Raw genomic sequence first — 18,281 nt, forward strand, 5'->3', positions numbered from 1 at the left:
GTCCTTGTATGCAGCTAAACCAGCAACATAGCGCTCTATGGAAGTCTGATTTTCTGGACAGATTTCATTCCTTCCTAAAATTCATAGCTTGAAGTGACCTTCAGGATTTTCTCTTAGTGACTTCAGAAATGTGTTTTGCTGGTGTATAGCCAGAAGTTTTATCTTGAAAGCGCTGTTCCTTTCTCAAAAGCAAACCTGGTAGTAGACTTATTTTTGTGTGTGCACACCTATAGCACAGTTAAAGTTTAATAAATAAAATATCACTACCCTGCTTAGGAGAATATTATTGCTGTATGCACAATGCCATGTCATTACCTGGAGAAGAACATTCTCAGTTTCTTGTGCATATCCATGTTCATGTTGAGCCCAAATTGCTCTGCATCTGTGTTGTGAACTTGGGTACAGCCCAGGAAATCTCCCTAGAGGCCTCTGCAGGGCTGTGTGCATGCAGGGGGGACTCTGGGAAGTTTTGGTATTCCTTGTGAGGTGAGAAGAAAGGAGGTGCATATGGAAACTTGCTGTGTCTGTAACATGCTGTTTCCTGTGTAAGAAGTTTCTATAGAAACACCTTGCAGGAGGAAGTTGCAAGATTCTCCCATACTTAAATAACACCTTTGCTATTTTTCATGACAAAGTATTCATCCTATTGATTCTGAATATCCCATGCCACTCTTGCTTTATACAATAATGTTGTCTTAAACTTGTGTTGCATCATACCACTACTGTAATTATTAGAAGAGGCAAGAAGGATTTTAGTCAAATTTGTAACACTCTGATAGGAGTAAACCTCTCTACATTCAAGACAAGAGCTGCTTATCTAATTTTTTTCTCCTTTCTCCTCTTTTTTCTCCTCCCTTCTCCTTTCTCTTTTCTTCTCCCTTCTTCCTTTTCCCTTCTTCCTTTCTCTTTAAATCAATTCACCTGGAGGACTAATACTGTTTCATACGTATCTTGAAATTGTTTCACTAATGCAGCTTTTCAGCATCTTAGTCTTTTAAGCCAGATTGCTACAAATATCTAATGCAAAGCTATTTAAAAGCGATGGCATGATGCTTCAGATGATTTTTAGCTTGAAGTAGCAGGCCATTTGCACAAAACCACCTGTGCATCTCATATCTATTACAAACGGTGAGGTACAGCCACAGCAGAGGTACTTGTGCTCCTGCACGCGTCGCTGCTTCTGGAAATTCCACCCGCGCGCTCGCCTCTCTTCAGCAGCTTTGAGAGTCCCACCTGTGGTTCTCTTTTCAGAGCAGCCAACTTTCAGAACTTGTGTCACCCCCACAGCTGCTGCTTCTCCTCCAAGCTGGACATGGAGAAGTGCAAGTGTGCTTTCCTGGCATTTTCAGGAGCAGTATGTCAAGGTCACCAAGAAGAGTGGGGGGAAGTGTTTGCAGTCTGACATCCGAGATCTGCAGTTTTTGGAAAAGGATATTGGAAGCAGAAATGAGGGACAAAAATTATTTTTCCTTTTTATTTTTATTTTTTTCAGAGGTGACAGCAGATGCTGGTTGTATTATGTAAACATTTGTGGAGAAAGGGCAATGAGGAGCAAAGATTTCTAAGCAAAAAGCATACAGTGATGGAGCCATGGTGTTGGCTGACAAATAAACAAATATAAACCGGGTGCAAAGCACCATACACTGGATCTAGAAACATGTACGTTGTTGTTAAATGTTTGGGGGATGGCAAGCCAGGTGATGATTTTTTCATCTCTTGCATGTTTTCAGATAGAGGTTGAAAGCAAATTCCAGAGGATTTACTCTCACAAATAAATAGTAATCTTTTATTAATAAATACTAATCTTTTGGCTTAATACAGAAATAATTGAATAAAACTTAATGTCCCACAATATATTTGGTTTAGGATGATTGAAGGGATGGTGAAGCAATTCTGAGGAATACAAAGATATTTTTGAGAGAAGAAAAGGAACAATTTCTTCCATGGGGTTCATGGTGGAAAGCACGAGACTTGATGGGCTTCAGTGCAGTGAATTGGACATAAAGAAAAATGTTCCACTTGTCAGAACAGTGAAATATTGGGGGAAAAAAAAAGCCTGTGGAAGGTGCAATAAAAATTTATATGTGGTTAACTTTTTCCTTGAAAAAGAGAGATGAACTTGATGACCTTTAAAGTTTCTCCCAGCCTTTATTCAGGGAGCCTGTAGTGTGTACCATAGCTGTCAACTTTATCACAATCTTCCTAAATATTATTCAGGCTATCTTTTACCCCTGCTCAGCTAAAATCTCTGAACTTCACGTAGTACATCAGTCTAATGCCCTTACATCCAAACAAATTATATTTTATGTGCAATTTCAAAATCCACCATCTTCTTTTTAGGTCCTCCAGGGAAAAGAGGTAAGCGGGGAAGAAGAGGAGAGACTGGTAAGTTTTCAATTTCATAAGATCTGTTGTCACTTGATGTCTGTTTTTGTGAGGATGCATACCCAGCATGCCTTGATTTTTAGTTGTTCTGCATGTGTGCTCTGAAAAAGAAATCTGAAACCTCTGTGGTAAAATGTTGTGACCTTTGGCATGTATCTGGTGGCCTTCCAGATACTTCTCTAGTCTTGGGCATCCTTAATTTGTAGGCACGTTTCATGGTGCTCGACACGGTGCCTTTAGGGGTATTCTCACACATGCACAAGTTAGAACAACTACATGTAAGGCAGTAGTTGGAATACTGTGTCAGTGTTAAATCAGCCCCTTTGGTTTGAGGAGAAGAGTTTTATAAGGAAATAAAGAAGTAAAATTCCTTATGTCAAGAATGTTGATAATCAGGGACATAATGTGATAAGTAGACAGCTCTGTGTGAGGGAAGTTGTTCGATAAAAACGAGCAGTTAAGTTCTAACAGAAATATGAAAAGCATTTGTTGGTTCGTTACCCTGTACCAGGGAGGTTGCTGTTGATAGAAACCTGCTGGTAGTGTGTAGCTTGAAATTCCATTTGAGGCAAAGTTGTGAGATGCTGAGCACTTCTTGCTATTGACATTCACAGGAATTGAATCTATTACCTTGCGGGATTGAGTTTTTCATCAAGGTGAACTTTCTGGAGGCAGTGCAGTAGAAAAGGAGCATTTCTGTTCTCCTTGGCTGTCTTGTCTAACCTGCCAGCTAGGAAAGCCTTCAAATCAACTTGATCTCTGTAAATGTCCTGTAGCCTTTCTTATCTGTGTAAACGATAATTTACCTGGCTCTAAAAACTATTTCCATGTCTTCCTGAATCACAAAGCTAGAACCAAGCCCTGCCAAAAGTTGATACAAATCACCTTTGTGTTTCCACTCAGTGCTGTCTTGGTATTTACTTCAAAGAAAGAGGCTATAATACAGAGGGAGATTCTGTGGTTGAAGATTGAGTTACAAATGATCCTGGAAATCACTTTGTGGGATGCTCATTGATTCATTTTACATCTCAAATAAACACATGGTAAACTATTAATAAAGGAAATGGATCTCTCATTTAAAAACAGACCTGCACCTTAAAATGCTGTGTAAGAATGTTTGCCAGAATAAAGAAATTACCTTAGTTGCTGGACAATAAAAGTTGCATTGTTGAAACCAAAAGGCTGTCAATATTAAAAGCAATCTCAAAGTACAGCTGCTGCTGTTTTATACTCCTTTTGCACTTCACTTTATTCAGAAATTAGAGAGAGGCATAAAAGCTTAATGAAATACCATTGATTTGGGAACTGCAGCTGCTCAACTTAATAAGACTGAAATAGTACATTTGATTTGTTGCCCTTTGATAATGTTTCCAAGAACTGCTACACATATGTCTTTGAGGTCTAAATAATTGAAAAAATGTGCAAATATCACTTCATGAAGTGTGACATTTTAATGGGGGGCATTTTATATATGTGCCTTGAGAGAGGAAGACAATGAAATGAAAGTTCAGCGCTGTCAGGTGGCCACTGAAACCTCCCTGGAAAAGATGCCCAGGTTAAATGCCAAGGGTACTTTGTGCAATTCCACAGCCAAGCTCTGATCAAATGCTGTGTGCTTAGCTGAAACTGGTGATGTGGTTACATATGCTTTATGTGGAGCCTGACAAAATGAATTGTAGTCCATGGCTGATACTTTTGGACTGGCATGAAATTGCATGGAAATGAATGGAGAAGCAATTTTCATAAGATTGCATGACTATAATTGAAGATTTGTTAAGGTAAGTGCATGCATTTAGGCAGTAGTCATATTTACAAGTTTCAGAGTACTACCAAAGCTCAAGATTACTTAAGTGGGAAAATGTGTGCCCTGTATTACCAGTGCTGCTCACTGACAATCCCAAGGCCTTGTGCTTGACTGCATGTGTGTGTCTTTCTTCAGTGATTTCATAAGCTTACATGTTCTTTTTTCTTTTTTTTTTTACCCCTTCTTCCCCTCTCCCCCACCCCACAGGACCTCCTGTAAGTACAGTGATACATTGTTGGTTCTTCCAGAATCAGGGAGAAATCTGTTAGATCCTGTTAAGTTACCAGCATGATAAAATGATCATATATACTCAAGAGGGAATTTTGATATTTATACGTACACAGTATCTTGGAGCTGAATAATTTAATCAGAAAGTTCGTTAAGAAAAAAGTCCCTAAACCAATAAAGCTTTATGTTCAGCGCTCCAGATTGCCATTTGGATTCACAACTCCATGTAAGTATGTTATGTTCATTTTGCCTGTGACTTCATAACAGACATTTTACTGAAGTATACTGATATTTATACTGAAGTATAGAAACGTGTGAGTATCCTATCTTAAGCTCAGACCTGGCACTTTTGCTGGGTAGTAGTTTCCTCTGCATTTATCACAAAGTCATGGGGTACCAGCTCCCTGTTTTTTGGAGGCATACAGCCTGTCCAGCTCATTTCACTGTAGTTGCTACTAAAGCAGGTCAGTGCTTGTGTAAAATTACTATTAAATAGTACTATTCAATTTAGTAAGTCGACTGAATGCTGTGCTAATTCTTTTTGTGAGACAACATTTTCTCTTCTGAGGTTTTTAGGTTGTTTTGTTTTTTGCTTGGGCTTTTTTTGGTATATCTGTGGTTTGCTTTTTTGTACATTCCCAGAGTAGGTCAAAAGTCTGATTTGAAGAGCAGGACTAAGCACATATGTCTCAAACCTTTGTATCTGTCATGCCATCCATGTGCATCAAAAGGTCTAGGAGAGTGACTGTTAAAACAGTATTTCTTTTACAGTTTGAAGACTTCTGTGTTTTTGTCTTCGATAGATGAAATATTTCAAGACCCTATCATCTGTCTATTCTATGCTACATTCATGTTTAAGAATATTTCATTAATATGTTGAATTCCTGCTGTGACCTAAGGATTTTACTGTAAACTGCATATATTGAGTTGTGATATTACTTATCCTTGTAAGATTTTGACCATGTGCTCTGCAATTCATAGTGACAAATTAAGTTAACAAATCATCAGTGAAAAGCCAGGGTTAATGCATAAAGCTGCTGTTTATTTGAAAGAAGCACTGTTCCCCCCAATTTCTTTTGTAGTCCTCCTATGAAACACAAAGAGCAAACATAAATCATTATATTTTCCTGTACCAAGGCAATGTGGCATGAGTTCACTCCATGCCTCATTAAGAATGTCTCTGACTTCAACTCCCCACTGTTTCATTTCAGGTACAATAAAAAAACCAAACAATCAAACAAACAAACAAACAACCCCCCAAAAAATAAGTTGTAATCTTGACAATATTAGCACAAACCTGAAATAGGTTCCAAAACTGAATAATTTTAAGAAGTATCTAACTTTAAATTCCAAGTTTCATACTTGAAACCTACAAGACTTCATCTTGCTGACAGGCAGCAATGGTTTAGGTTGTTAGAAGGCATAAAAAAGGGTAGTTTCTCTTCCTAATTCAATTCTGTATTTACACAGACATTGGCTAGGGACAACTGTTGTGAACTTAAGTATTGTTTTCACCTGGGAGACTGTGGTAATAGTTTTCATTTAAAATATAAAATATTTGTATATCTCACATGAAACTGGATGGAATTAGGTGTATGCTGTAATTTCAAAAGCTGCCACAGTGCTCTGTTTATTTTCCTTGTACATGACTACGGAGTGGCACATGTAGCAGTCAGAGGCTGGGGATTTTGAATTATTTTATGATCTTTTACAGCAATCTCAAATTTCTTCTTTGCCACCTATGCTCTAGTGGAACCTAATACTTTACTGCCTAAGCGCTAAACTTTTTTTTTTTTTTTTTTTTTTTTAATAACTACATTTTGCCCATCGGTTTACATGGATAATTCTCTTCCTAAAAAACCAGAATTTCACTGGACATCAGAAGTGGCCAGTAGCTTTTTAATCAGAGGGTTTATATAAGTTGAAACACATGATTTCCATTGCCAAAGCCTCATTTCTTTACTGTGTAGTACCTAGCTCATATTTCTTGGATTGAAATGCCATCACATGCAAAAAAATCGAGCAGTACACAAATTATAATTTCCTGGTAATGTACTCTGCATGTTTGTTATGTCATATGTCATGACTGTGTTGTTAATGTGTCGTACCATTTCATCTCATTCAACCAGGGTCTACCAGGGCGAAATGGCTATCCGGTAACTCATCATACATTTATGATAGCAACTTATGGTTACTCTAAAATCCTGTTGGTATCTTTTGTTTTCTCTTTATTACTGTCAAAAGGACATTTTGTTTTGTTTTGTTTTTAAGATGCCTAGAAAATATAAGATTTTCTTTAAAAAAAAGCAGACTAAAAAGCCTGTGACAAGTTTCTGAAAAGAACCAGACTATTTACAATGTATAAATGAGATGCTCTGATTATTTGATGTTGTACGTATTTTGTGTTGAGTTTCTTCATTCTTGAATACAAAATTCATAATCAATTAATGAAAAAACTTACTAAGATACTGCATCTCAATTTTCCATATTGGAAAGCTGTAGTGTTGCCATATAGAACTTTTGAGTCCTTTCTTTTAAATCTCTCCTGTTTCACTTGACTGCATTGTTCAATGCATTTTGAGCAAAGTGAAGTCTTATGACAGAGGTTCTAGCAATTGGCTGCAGTGACCATCAGAGAGTAATTTTTGATAATGGATACAATTCATCTTTCTGTCAGTTTCATTTATATCTTTAGGATTTATTGCCTGAAAAAAAAAATATATGAAATAATGCATCTTTCTAAAATCTGTTAATAATACGTTTCTTCTCGTAGTCAGGCAAACTGTTTGTGGTGTCCCATTCACTGAAAGAAGTATATGCTTTCTGTCACATGGGTATTGGAAACCATGTGACTTAATGTCATAATACCTGTGCACAACATAGTGACTGTTGAAGTACAGTAATGATCTTATTTATAGCACTTAATAGTGTAGCTTAAAGGGCTCTCCCAGACTGATTTGCCTGTGTTTTTCAGACAAAAGATATTTAATTTTTCAGTGAGTTTTAAAAATGTTTCCATTGGTAGAATATAAATTGTATACCTTGAGCACCTGCAATTAGAGAAGAAATTTGTAGAATCACAGGCTCTCAAAAATGGTTTGGGTGAGAAAGAAAATGATTGAATCATTTAGTTCAAATCCCTTTGCCATGGGCAGGGACACCTTCCACTAGACCAGGTTGCTCAAAGCCCCATCCAGCTTGGCCTTGAACACTTCCAGGGATTGAGAACACTTCTAGAGATCAGTCATGTATAGCTTCTCTGGACAATCTGTTCCAGTATTTCACCACTCTCATAACTAAAAAAATCTTTCTTTCTTTCTTTCTTTCTTATATCCAGTATAAACTTTCTTTTAGTTAGAAGTCATTACCCCTTGTCCTGTCACTAGAGGCCTTGGTAAAAAGAAGTATATTTCTCCACACCTTTTTTCAGGGCCCCTTTCAGTATTGAAAGGCTACAATAAAGTCGTCCTGGAGCCTTTGCTGAACAACCCCAATTCCTCAGTCTTCCTGTCTGCATAGAAGAGCTGCTCCATCCCTGTCATCATCTCTGTGGCCCCCTGGACCTGCTCCCACAGATCCATGTGTTTCCTTACGCTGTGGGCCCGAGGTGGACACAGTACTCCAGGTGGGGTCTCACAAGAGAGGGGAGCAGAGAGGGAGAATCACCTCCCTTGACCTGCTGGCAACACTTCATTTGATACAGCCTGTTCCAGTGCTTTTACCTGGGCAGGTTCTGTAACTGCAGAGTGGTGTCACCAATGGATCATTGTCCAATGTCCATCTTTATAGTTACAAGTAGTTGGAAGTCAGCTGGTGAGGAACTGATCATCAGTATCAAGAAACCTGTTTGGGTGTGCTAAAACCATTATCAGGTTGCTGAGTGCACATTCCAATTTCTCTTAGAGTGATTAATCTGTGTAGGTGAGTACAAGTTTGTTTTCTTGAAGAGATTTGTTCTGGGATCTGAAAACAGTGGAGGTACTTCAGGGCCATGGTATTGGAATTGCTGGGAGTAATGGTGTTGTTATGGGCAGACTTAGTCTGAATGCATTTCTCCTCATGTGTGATGTGAGCTGTCAGTAGTGCTTAGCGCTTGATTGAGTGCTGCTCCTTCAGCTTGAAGATGATTTGGAATAAAATCTGGCTTTGCTTCCTGAAAGATGTCACATGGCTGAATGTTTTAGTGTTTTCACTTATACCCTCCTGCTTTGAATGGGAAATACGTAACTGCAAGTGCCATGTGCTTTACAAGTACTTTTACAGTAGAGGTCTATGAGAAGGCCATTAGTGTTCTAAGTGATTTTTCCAGAGTCTTATTTAACTTATTTAACTCCTGTAGAAGCCTTTTTGCTTAAATCTGCATTGGACTTTATGGGATATTCTGTGAGGATAGTGAGGTATATCTGCCACATATATAAATAACACACAAAACCTGAACCTGGTATAGCTCTCTCGCAAAAGCAAGTGGCTATTTTCTCCAAGGCTTAAGTTTTCTTTGCCTGTGTTCATTCTAGTTTTTAAAGATACTTTAAGAACAATTATAGTTTGTTATATAGCTATGTAACATTATAATTATGTATATGTATATAATGTATGTATAATAATATAACATTATATATGTAATTCCTTTCATATTTAGGAAAGGAATTACAGTGAGAAATCTAAGTTCCCAGGAAGATACAGCATCAAAAATCGATAAAATAAGTGGGGTTTACTGCTAATGAGTAACACAGTTACTAAGGGTTTATAAAACCACAATTAACTGGTTATTATTTAAGGCACCAGGAATACTAAGGAGGTGTACACTGGTACAACTCTTTTTTTTTTCTCATAACAAGCTTTGTATAACAGACAGTGACCAAATTCAGAGTTGGGACTCTTTCAGCTTGAGCTTAAAATTGAAATAGACTATCACATCTACTCAAAAGAGGGAAAAGTGCACAAACACTGAAGAATGAGATGACAGGCAGTTTTTGCAGGCATTTTGTATGACAATGTCACTTCAGAACTAATGCTAGAACTTAGAAAAAAAGTACACACACACACCCCTCCCTAAAGAAAACACACCAAACCCTTTACCCCAAAATTACCCAGCCACTAAAAAAAAAAATCTATCTTGTGAATGCAAAGGAGGCCAAATACACAAACTATGGGGTTTTGTGAAACCTCTGTAGGTTAAATGGGTAGCAGCTTTTTACTATTTTCCATTGAAAAATTGAAGCAAATTTTTTTCCTACCACTTTTCCCAAGCTGGGGCACAGATCAAGCCGAACATCCAAGTAAAACCATCCTGGAAGTTGCCATGTGTGTGGTGATAAAGCTTCACTTCTTCAGAATTAAGTTTCAGAATATGGAGATGCCCACAGAGCATTTCTTCATAAAAAGAGAAGTGTAGAAATTTCTCCTTCATCTCTCCATGACAGTCAGTCTGCAGAGCACTTTATGCATTTACAAGACTTCCAGGAGCCGTGGAGGGTCATGGCTGTTCCAGGTGACCATGTGCCTTGTGTTAAATCCCATTTCTTCTAACATCCTTGTTTCATCTCCAAGAAATACAGATTCCTCCCTTAAATAAAAAAAAAAAAAAAAGTCTAAATTGGAGATTATTCTTCTGTAAGTGTCAAATATCATTACTTGATAAAACCTGAAATGTAGATCTTTGAAATTTCACCTGTCAAGTAATTTTAAATTTTCCTAGCTCTCAACAGACTTGCCTCAAGATTACAAAGGGGCAAAGCTTGGAACTGCACAGAGAGAATTTCAATTATTCTTTAGCCTGATATAATTCCTTCTAGATTACAAAATGTCTTTGTCATCACACTTTGGATTTTTGCACCCATAAAATTTTTTCCCAGTATACCATGAGAAAAGTTCTTATCCTAATCTGTAAGGAATTTCAGGCTGCTGTTAAAAGTCTCTAATTTTTCCTCACCTAATTTTCTTTTCCTGTATCACAAAAGGCAAAGAAAATTCCAGGTAGAACGGTGAAGGGCATTTGAGTTGGAAAAAATAGGCCTGGTGGGGATGAAAATGAAAACCACCCTTGTGAGAAATTGGTAAAAGGCTTTTTTTTATCCTGCTGAGTTGCTTTGTCTTTGATGGTGCTTCAAATTTTGTTTTCATCTGTGTCTCCAGTTAGAGACTGGGGCTGCCTAGGCAAATGTGTAATAAGTAGAAATGTCTCTGGATATACATAAAATTAACCTCATCCAAGTGCAAGTTTTTCAATCTCAGGTACAATGAAAACTCATTTGCTGTAAAACAAATAGAATTGGAATAATCAAAAGAGAAGAAAGGAGCAAAGATTTTGCATTTTTCATCTGTGATTAAACACAGCCTGTTGCAATGTTAAGCATTTTTGCAACAGTTGTTGTATTTCTAGTAGCTGGTCAGATCTCCTCTTTTTCAGAATCATAAAAAATATAAATGTCTAAGCTCAAGGAGCAGCTATCTCAATTCCTGAGACCTTATCCGGAGGATTTGGCTTTGTGACCCTATAGAAATTTCCCACTTTACAGCGAATTTTTTCTTTCTCAACAGGTGTCTTCACAGACCACCTTTTATTTTTGGCATTTGCCCCAAGTAACTCTCAGGCATATGGCAGCAAAATTTTTGCAATAAATTTCGTGTTTGGTAGTGAAACACTGGTAACTATTTCAGGTTTTAATTTTTTTTTCCTTTCAAATGATCAGAAAATACAAAACACCTGGAGTCTCAACAGCTTCTTTGGACTGTGATTTTTAGTATGTGTTTTCTGAATTTATATGCTCTATCCTTGTATTCAGTCACAACAAGTGATTGGCTTAGGAAACACGAGGTTTTCAGTTGGTTCCTTTGCCTCAGACTCCTTGCTTGTTCTCAGGGAGTGGAAAAAGATGCAAGTGGTCAACTGTCCCTCTTAAAAGATACCTGGGTTTACAGATTTCTTTGTTTAGAACCACGTACGATAACAGTATCCTCAACAAACCTCAGCACTGTTCCCAAATAGATGCTTCAGGTTAAACAAGTGCTGTGATAAACTTGCTGCCATGCAGGTTAACTTTGTAATATTTCTGCACCATGAGAACCAGAGGAAGGTTGTAAAAATGTGGTAATTCTTGCAAACATACTGTGGCTGAGGACATACTGATAGTATTCAGCAAATAAACTTCCAGTTCTTCCTACAAATTGTGGGAAGATCTCTGAATTTGCGTGGCTGAATACTAACTGTGGCCTTTGTAATAATGTCAGTCACATCCGTACCCAATAATGGGTTTTTATGACCTTTGGTTCTATAAGTAATTATTGCAATTCGTGACTTCAGTTTTTTTGTATGCCAATATTTTCACAGTGATTGAAGATAATTATAAAATATGATTCTAACAGAAAATTTTGAGACCTCTTAAAATTACAGTTTCTGTTAATTCTGTGTCACAGGAACAAAGCTACACATCAGAACACATTTATTAGCCACTTACAAGACAGTTGCCATTTTGAGTGAACTATGGGCTGAATCCTCTCATTCATTACATTTGTCTAATGCTGACTGCATGAATAAGAGCAGGCAGTGTTTATTTCTGCAACTCCCTGGAGGAAGCTCAGAGACCCCCAAGCTATTCCTTTTCTGTGACTATGCTGGTGAAGGAACAACTACCTCATCTGCAAATATAAAAAGATATCTCTAGCCATTTCTTCACTGAAAATTACGAAAATAAATTGCCATCAATAAGCTACAGGAGAAAGTCCACATGGTAATTTAAGAAAATTATTTGTGCTGCAGTGAGTTAACCTAATTAACCCTAATGCATTAAACTTTCTAAATTATCTGGGTCCATTTTATACATAGCATTGCAAATAAAGATGTAGAAAAATAAAATAACATTATAATAAATAACTTCAGTGAATGATTAGTAATACAGACAATTGTTGCCATATGCTGGATCCACCAAGACCCTCTTTGAACTAGCGATTTCCATCTTGGATGCACGACTCTGGTATTATAAAATCCACATCTCTGCATGGGACTTTTAGATGTCAGTGTGTGATTAAAAACTGAGCACAAAATGCTAGGATACTGAAGGCTAGTGTGAGTCAGTACAGTTTTGATTCACAGCTGACGTCAATTCAAAATGACACAAGCCCATATCAGATAAATAAAGATTTATAACTGATGGTAGATAGATGGGGGGGTAAGCGTAATTTAAGAATTAAATGTATTTTTTTCAGTACTTTCCTCTGCAGACATAGAAATTGCCCTCCTCCCTTTCATAATAAAGCATGTGTAGATAGAGAAAGGAATTAAGCTGTTTGTCATTTTTTTTGACAGCATACATACATTTTTGGTCTCTCTGGGCTACTCCACTGAGTTCAGCTTGGCAGCTTAGCAGGTGCCATGCAGAAGGCTGTGGTTAGCATCTTCACATTTATGTTTTGCTAGGCTTAATTAATGCTCGAACTGTACCTAAGATCATTCATACTTGCTTTTTGTCAGGCCTGCCACTTGGAATTTTCCAGTCATTTCCTCCCAGTACATGATATAGCTCTCTGGTGTAACAGAACAAGCTTTATTTATGAAATAAACTACCTTGGAGCAAAATTTTATGTTCCAAAAGATTTTTAATTCTATGTCTCATTTTGCTTCTTGTGTTTGACAGTTTGATGTGGATGTAGAGTGATTAACCAGTGGTGGTTAAAAATGCCTCTTGGAATTTGTCTGAACCGTCACTTTCTCACAAGAAGCTTAGAAATTCAAAGACAAGGTTAAATAAATTACAGTATAAATCCTGTATTTAATTACTTAATGGTTGGGTTTGACAGTCTTAAAGGTCTTTTCCAACATAAATGATGCTATGATTCAGGTTATGTCTGTCACAAATGAGAAGGAAAATCCTAAGCTACCCTTTAAGAATTCTTAAGTCATCAGTTCCTTACCTGGTAGGGGGGAGGTTACACAGATGATTCTGAGATTTTCTTTCATGCTGGATTTTTAATTTTGATTTATGATACTCTGAATGATGTGTAAAACTGTATTACCCACACAGCTCCCAGATGACTAATCCTATGTGGGAGTTTAAGTGCATTGTTAATCCTGGCTGAGGTCAAGGGGTGTAAAATTCCATTGTAGAAACTTGTTCCTGAATTACTAGACTAGGTGGTTGGATTCTGTGATTTCCAGAAAGTGCAGGGGGAAGCGTTTCCTTGAATTGTTTCTGTTTCTCCCTGCATTCAGTGTTCAGATTCCATTTAGGGGAGAGGTGGTTTGAGGAGAGGAACATCTGGAGCAGGCAGTCACCTGAACTGGCTCCTCTATACAAATTTGAGTGAGGAGCCCTGCTGGGATTCCCTGCTGGGAATCAAATCATTCTCTGATATACCTGTACTGGGCCCCACACTGGTTAGCATCATTCAGTTATCACACAAAAGTTATTTGCCTAGTGTTTGTCAAGTTTAATAGGGTTCTTAACTCTGTGGTTTTGGATTCCTGTTTCAAGGCCAGGAGTTAGCTGGTAGATTAAAGATTTTAAGTACTTTTTTCTCCATTATGGGGATCTTGAGATGGGCACATTTAGTGTGTAGCTTTGCCTCTTGAAGCACAGGGAAAATTCTAGGCTGTTTCTTAGACTGTTCTTACTTTCATTCCTTCACCTTTCTAGCTGTGCATATTGAAATCAAGATTAGCTAAAGACATTTCGGAAAGCAATAATAGTTCGCTGGAAGGAAAGATGTATACAAGCAGTGTGGAATGTCAGTTGAAATATTTTTCCCTGATTCTGTAGGATACAGATCATAAATCACCCTCAGAAAACTGTTTTGAGATTTTTGTTTTTTTGTTTTTATTTTGTTGGTTCCCTCTCCATGCCCGCCCAGTTTGGCTTTAGGTAAAGCAGTTAACATTTATTATTTTTGCTAGTATTGAGATCTGCAAAGTACTGATAGTCTAACAGAACTGCTGAGTTAAAAATTCTTTTTGGATTATTTTGTACATTTTCAGGGTGGCTACTTCCAGTGTAAATGAGAGGAATTGAACTCTTTGCTGCTTTGACTCATGAAAAACTATTGTGTGCATAAGCACTCATGAGTTTGATGTAGAAATCAATTTCTTTCTGCATTATGATAGTCAATGAAAAGAAACTGCTGCTGGATAAAATTCTAGCAAGTGAATAAATGTAGGAAAAATTTGGAAATTTTCAGAAGTTGCACTATTTATCTGTAACAATTCTTCATTTTATAGATCAATTGCAAGTAAGATAAGCCAAGCTTTAAGGGTAGATTCTTCTACTTCTCAGTACACAGATTTTTGTGAAACAGGAGTTGTATCACTATACTGGACCTAAGCTTACATTCAATTTCATATTTTAGTTCAGTAGTATTAAATATGTATACTGAGGTTGTGGATTCCAGCAATAGGAGTAATCTTAGTTTGCCACTTGCAGTTAGTTTCACAGGGTAGTATTAACAATAGTTTTCCATTGGTGAGAGAGAGCATTGAAAGAAGGCACTCCAAAAGAACCAAGAGTAGAATACAGCAGTATGTTACTATCAGTAACTTCTGTTATACATGATGTATTGGTGTTCCTAGTCATTGAGAAAGTGCAACTGCAGCTTCCTTTTGTTTAACAGGAAAAAGACACGAGTCAGGCCTGTGGTTTTCATTCAGGTACTCTGACTGATTAGCCAGTCTCCAAAGAGAAAATTACCTCAACATTTCCACTTCCAGCTGTGTGGATCAATTATCCTGATTTTTTTCTAATCCACTCTGAATACTGGGTCTCTGCCCTTAGGGTATGTTACGTGTAATCTGGTATTGCCATCACATCCAAATTTTTTCTCCCTAAATGGGAATGCAAAGAATCTTTTTTTTTTTTTTTTTTTTTTTTTTTAATATGCTATCACCAGTTTCTGCAAAAATCCTTTCATAATCTTGAAAACCAGTTATGAATTCTTTTTATTTGAAGGTATTCATGTGTGGATCCACAAAACATAAAAGAATAGTCTAGAGAGTTTGAGATTAAATGAACTAATAATGAGTTTGGTAAATGCTTGGAGATTTTAAGTTGTTGTGTTGAACTGTATTCTGCCTTTGGATTCACCTGTTCAGCTCTGGTGGACTTCAATTTAACTTGCCTAATTTGACTGAAACTGGGAGATGGCCGAGAGGAGTGCATGGTTTGCTGGAGTATGGCTCAGAAAGGCACAGGTATAACACATTTGGATTTTCAAGTTTTCTTGGCTGTGGGGTAGCCCATGTTCTGTTGAAGGTCAGATATCAGTAACTTTTGCTTCCTTGGTTAGGTGTTTTGTTGATTGAATTTGCTTGTTTCTGTGCAGCAGTTGTCAAGGAAGGAAGGAAGATTTCTCTTTGTGCAATGAGGCTCTACTTGTAGGTTAAAGGGAATTTAGAATCAAAGTAGTCCAGTGTTTTGTGTGACAGGCCATTAGGGCTGAGGTCTTAGATTGATGGCACAGGGTATTAAGTTGGTAAGTGAAGTACTACGCAGCTCCCCAGTTAATATATCTAATAAAAGCTCAGACTTGGAAATAAAGCTGCTGTATGCCTGTCTGGGCACTTCACAGGCTTAAAGATTTTGTTTTCCAAGTCACAGTAATAGAAGATCCTTATGGAAACTGATGGTGATTTGTGTGGAGTTTCTTTTTTTCAAGAACCAGACATAATCTTTTCATGGAATACAAATTCTTTTCATATCCATATCCCTCTTTCCTAGTTAAACTGGGGAAATAGAACAGGTGGTGCATCATTAATATATAGGGAGTTGTTTCAGGAAGAAAGAGTGAAAAAATTGTCTTGCATCCCTGAATTCGGCTTTATTTCTGTGATTGAAAAATCTTTTTAAGTGTGCTTCCTATGATTTTTTTCCATGATGCTTTATGCTTTTTGAGAATTTACTGATTCCAAGTAATTTTGGAGGTGGCATAGTTGTATACAGCACCCACCATTAACAAGTGTTTTAGGCTATAATGTGTTTAGAACAACTGGAGTGTCTTTACATTAGCTGCATGCACATTTGTGGCTTTTAAATCTCATAGGTACATGGCAGAAGCATCTGAATGGACTTGCATGTACAGAATTTTATGTTCCAGCATTTGACCGCATATGGCAGCCCATAGCTGAAGGCACCTGTTTTAAAGCTTAAATTTTAATGTAGAGTAGCTGCACATGCTTTTTTCCCTTTTCCTGGAATTTTTCAAACAAAGCTTTCTTCATTCTCATGATAGTTGAAAGAGATTGGGGTTTTATCTTTGGTGTGTTTATTCATATATGCTTCCTTCAGTACCTTGGGTACTTAGTTTTGTTCTCTTTTAAACACTTTGTTGTAACTGTTCTCTTTTATGGAGATGTATTCACTCTGGTTGATGTTCTTCATTGCAACTCAGATGAGATGTATTTCTGTGGCAGCTGTATTTTTTCTTAATACCCTGGGAGACTCATTCAGAATATTTGCCTCTATAGGCAGATAAAAGGAGCATGATGGTAGGATTCTTTTATCCTAATGGAGCAAAAATTGGTTTTATGTTCCTGCTCCTGAGTTTGTCAGTCTTCAAAAGCTGATGTTTCCACTGAGGCAAGGTGAAAGAATTGGTCTCTGAAGGTTACATCCATATGATACTGTGTTATGTACCCACTATATTTTTATTTTTTTTTAATAGAGCTTACTCCCCCTAAAAAGATTTATAGGAGCCAAAAAACAGGTTGACTGAAAGAAGTTAAATGGATTTATTTTTTCCCATTCTGTAAAACCATCAAAACACAGGTAATAAGATTGTTTTTTAACAGGGTCTCAGTGAGCAAAAGGATTCGCTTCCATGGTGGTGTGAGGAGACACATTCTTCAGAATTATTCCAGAAGAAGGAAAATCTAATTCATCAAAGTCATCATGCCACAGCTGTTACAACAATCTATCTCCTACTGAATGCTAGCCAGCTAATTTTTGAGAAGTGACATTTTTCCCAGTTTATTGTTTTCCCATCAACATGGCATCAACCATATCAAATATAATCACCCAGTAATGTTGGCATTGATGAATTAGCCATGTGCTTTCTATTTACAGGTACAGGAGTTTCAGTTTCTTTGGGTGAAAAGAGAAGTTTCAGGTAGAATGTAGGAGTTTTCTCTCTAGTCTGTGTGAATGTTTTCCAAGTTCAGGTACTTGTTAAGCTATGCTGGAATTCAGTAGCTTAACTGAGTATTTTTACAGAAACACATAGTTCTGCAAAACTTCACCAGACAGTTGCAATGATGGAATGGATGGGTGAAGCATTTTGGCTCCATTCTTTACCATAACTTGAACTATGTTGCTCTTACTCTTTCTGGGGTCAACAACAGTTTCCCTCTGCAGTAATTTGTCATACAGATATGACTGTACAAGTGTAGTAGATGCTGGCATAGGCTACAAGGAGGAAAACTGGAGATAATCTTGCTAGTCTGATGTATGAAGGCAACAGAGGTACTCCACAGTTTGGGATTCACAGTCATGCAGAGCTCTTTTTTAAATACATATATTTGCTATATCTGCAGAGTTGTCCATGATAAACAGAAGCATGTCCACCCACAGTTTTTGAGAAGAGAAAATTCCTTCCAACTTGGATCTGTCCAGCTCTTCCTCATGGTTCTTTTCCATACATTTCTGCAGCAAGAGCAGCCATAGTGCTGAGATACTCAAAAAATGCATCTGCACCACAAGAAACTGCCTTTCAGATCTCCTGCATAAATTATAAAAATAAAAAAGTATCTTGGCAATTGTTTTTCAGCTGTGAAACATGCTTTTGTAAAGCTGTGACCGTAATTTTTCTTGTACAGAACTCTTTGTACTCCCTTATTGTTACCATATGCTGAGCTTTTTTGTAGTTCAGCCACTCCCTGAATAGC

The 18,281-nt window shown here is 37.3% G+C and overlaps 1 protein-coding gene across 1 annotated transcript in view; it reads left to right on the forward strand.

Annotated features, from left to right (window-relative positions):
* COL25A1 (collagen type XXV alpha 1 chain) overlaps positions 1 to 18,281 on the forward strand; it is a 297,565-nt gene that overhangs the window by 147,851 nt on the left and 131,433 nt on the right. Inside the window, exons 3-4 of the mRNA XM_088056988.1 lie at positions 2,341 to 2,385; positions 4,397 to 4,404. Coding sequence (XP_087913114.1) covers positions 2,341 to 2,385; positions 4,397 to 4,404 — 53 coding nt within the window. The remainder of the gene's footprint in view (positions 1 to 2,340; positions 2,386 to 4,396; positions 4,405 to 18,281) is intronic.

The sequence above is a fragment of the Pseudopodoces humilis genome, chromosome 6 (assembly GCF_049639895.1).
Source record: "Pseudopodoces humilis isolate 2021_Gansu_Grassland_sample_001 chromosome 6, ASM4963989v1, whole genome shotgun sequence".
In the NCBI taxonomy this organism is placed as follows: domain Eukaryota; kingdom Metazoa; phylum Chordata; class Aves; order Passeriformes; family Paridae; genus Pseudopodoces; species Pseudopodoces humilis.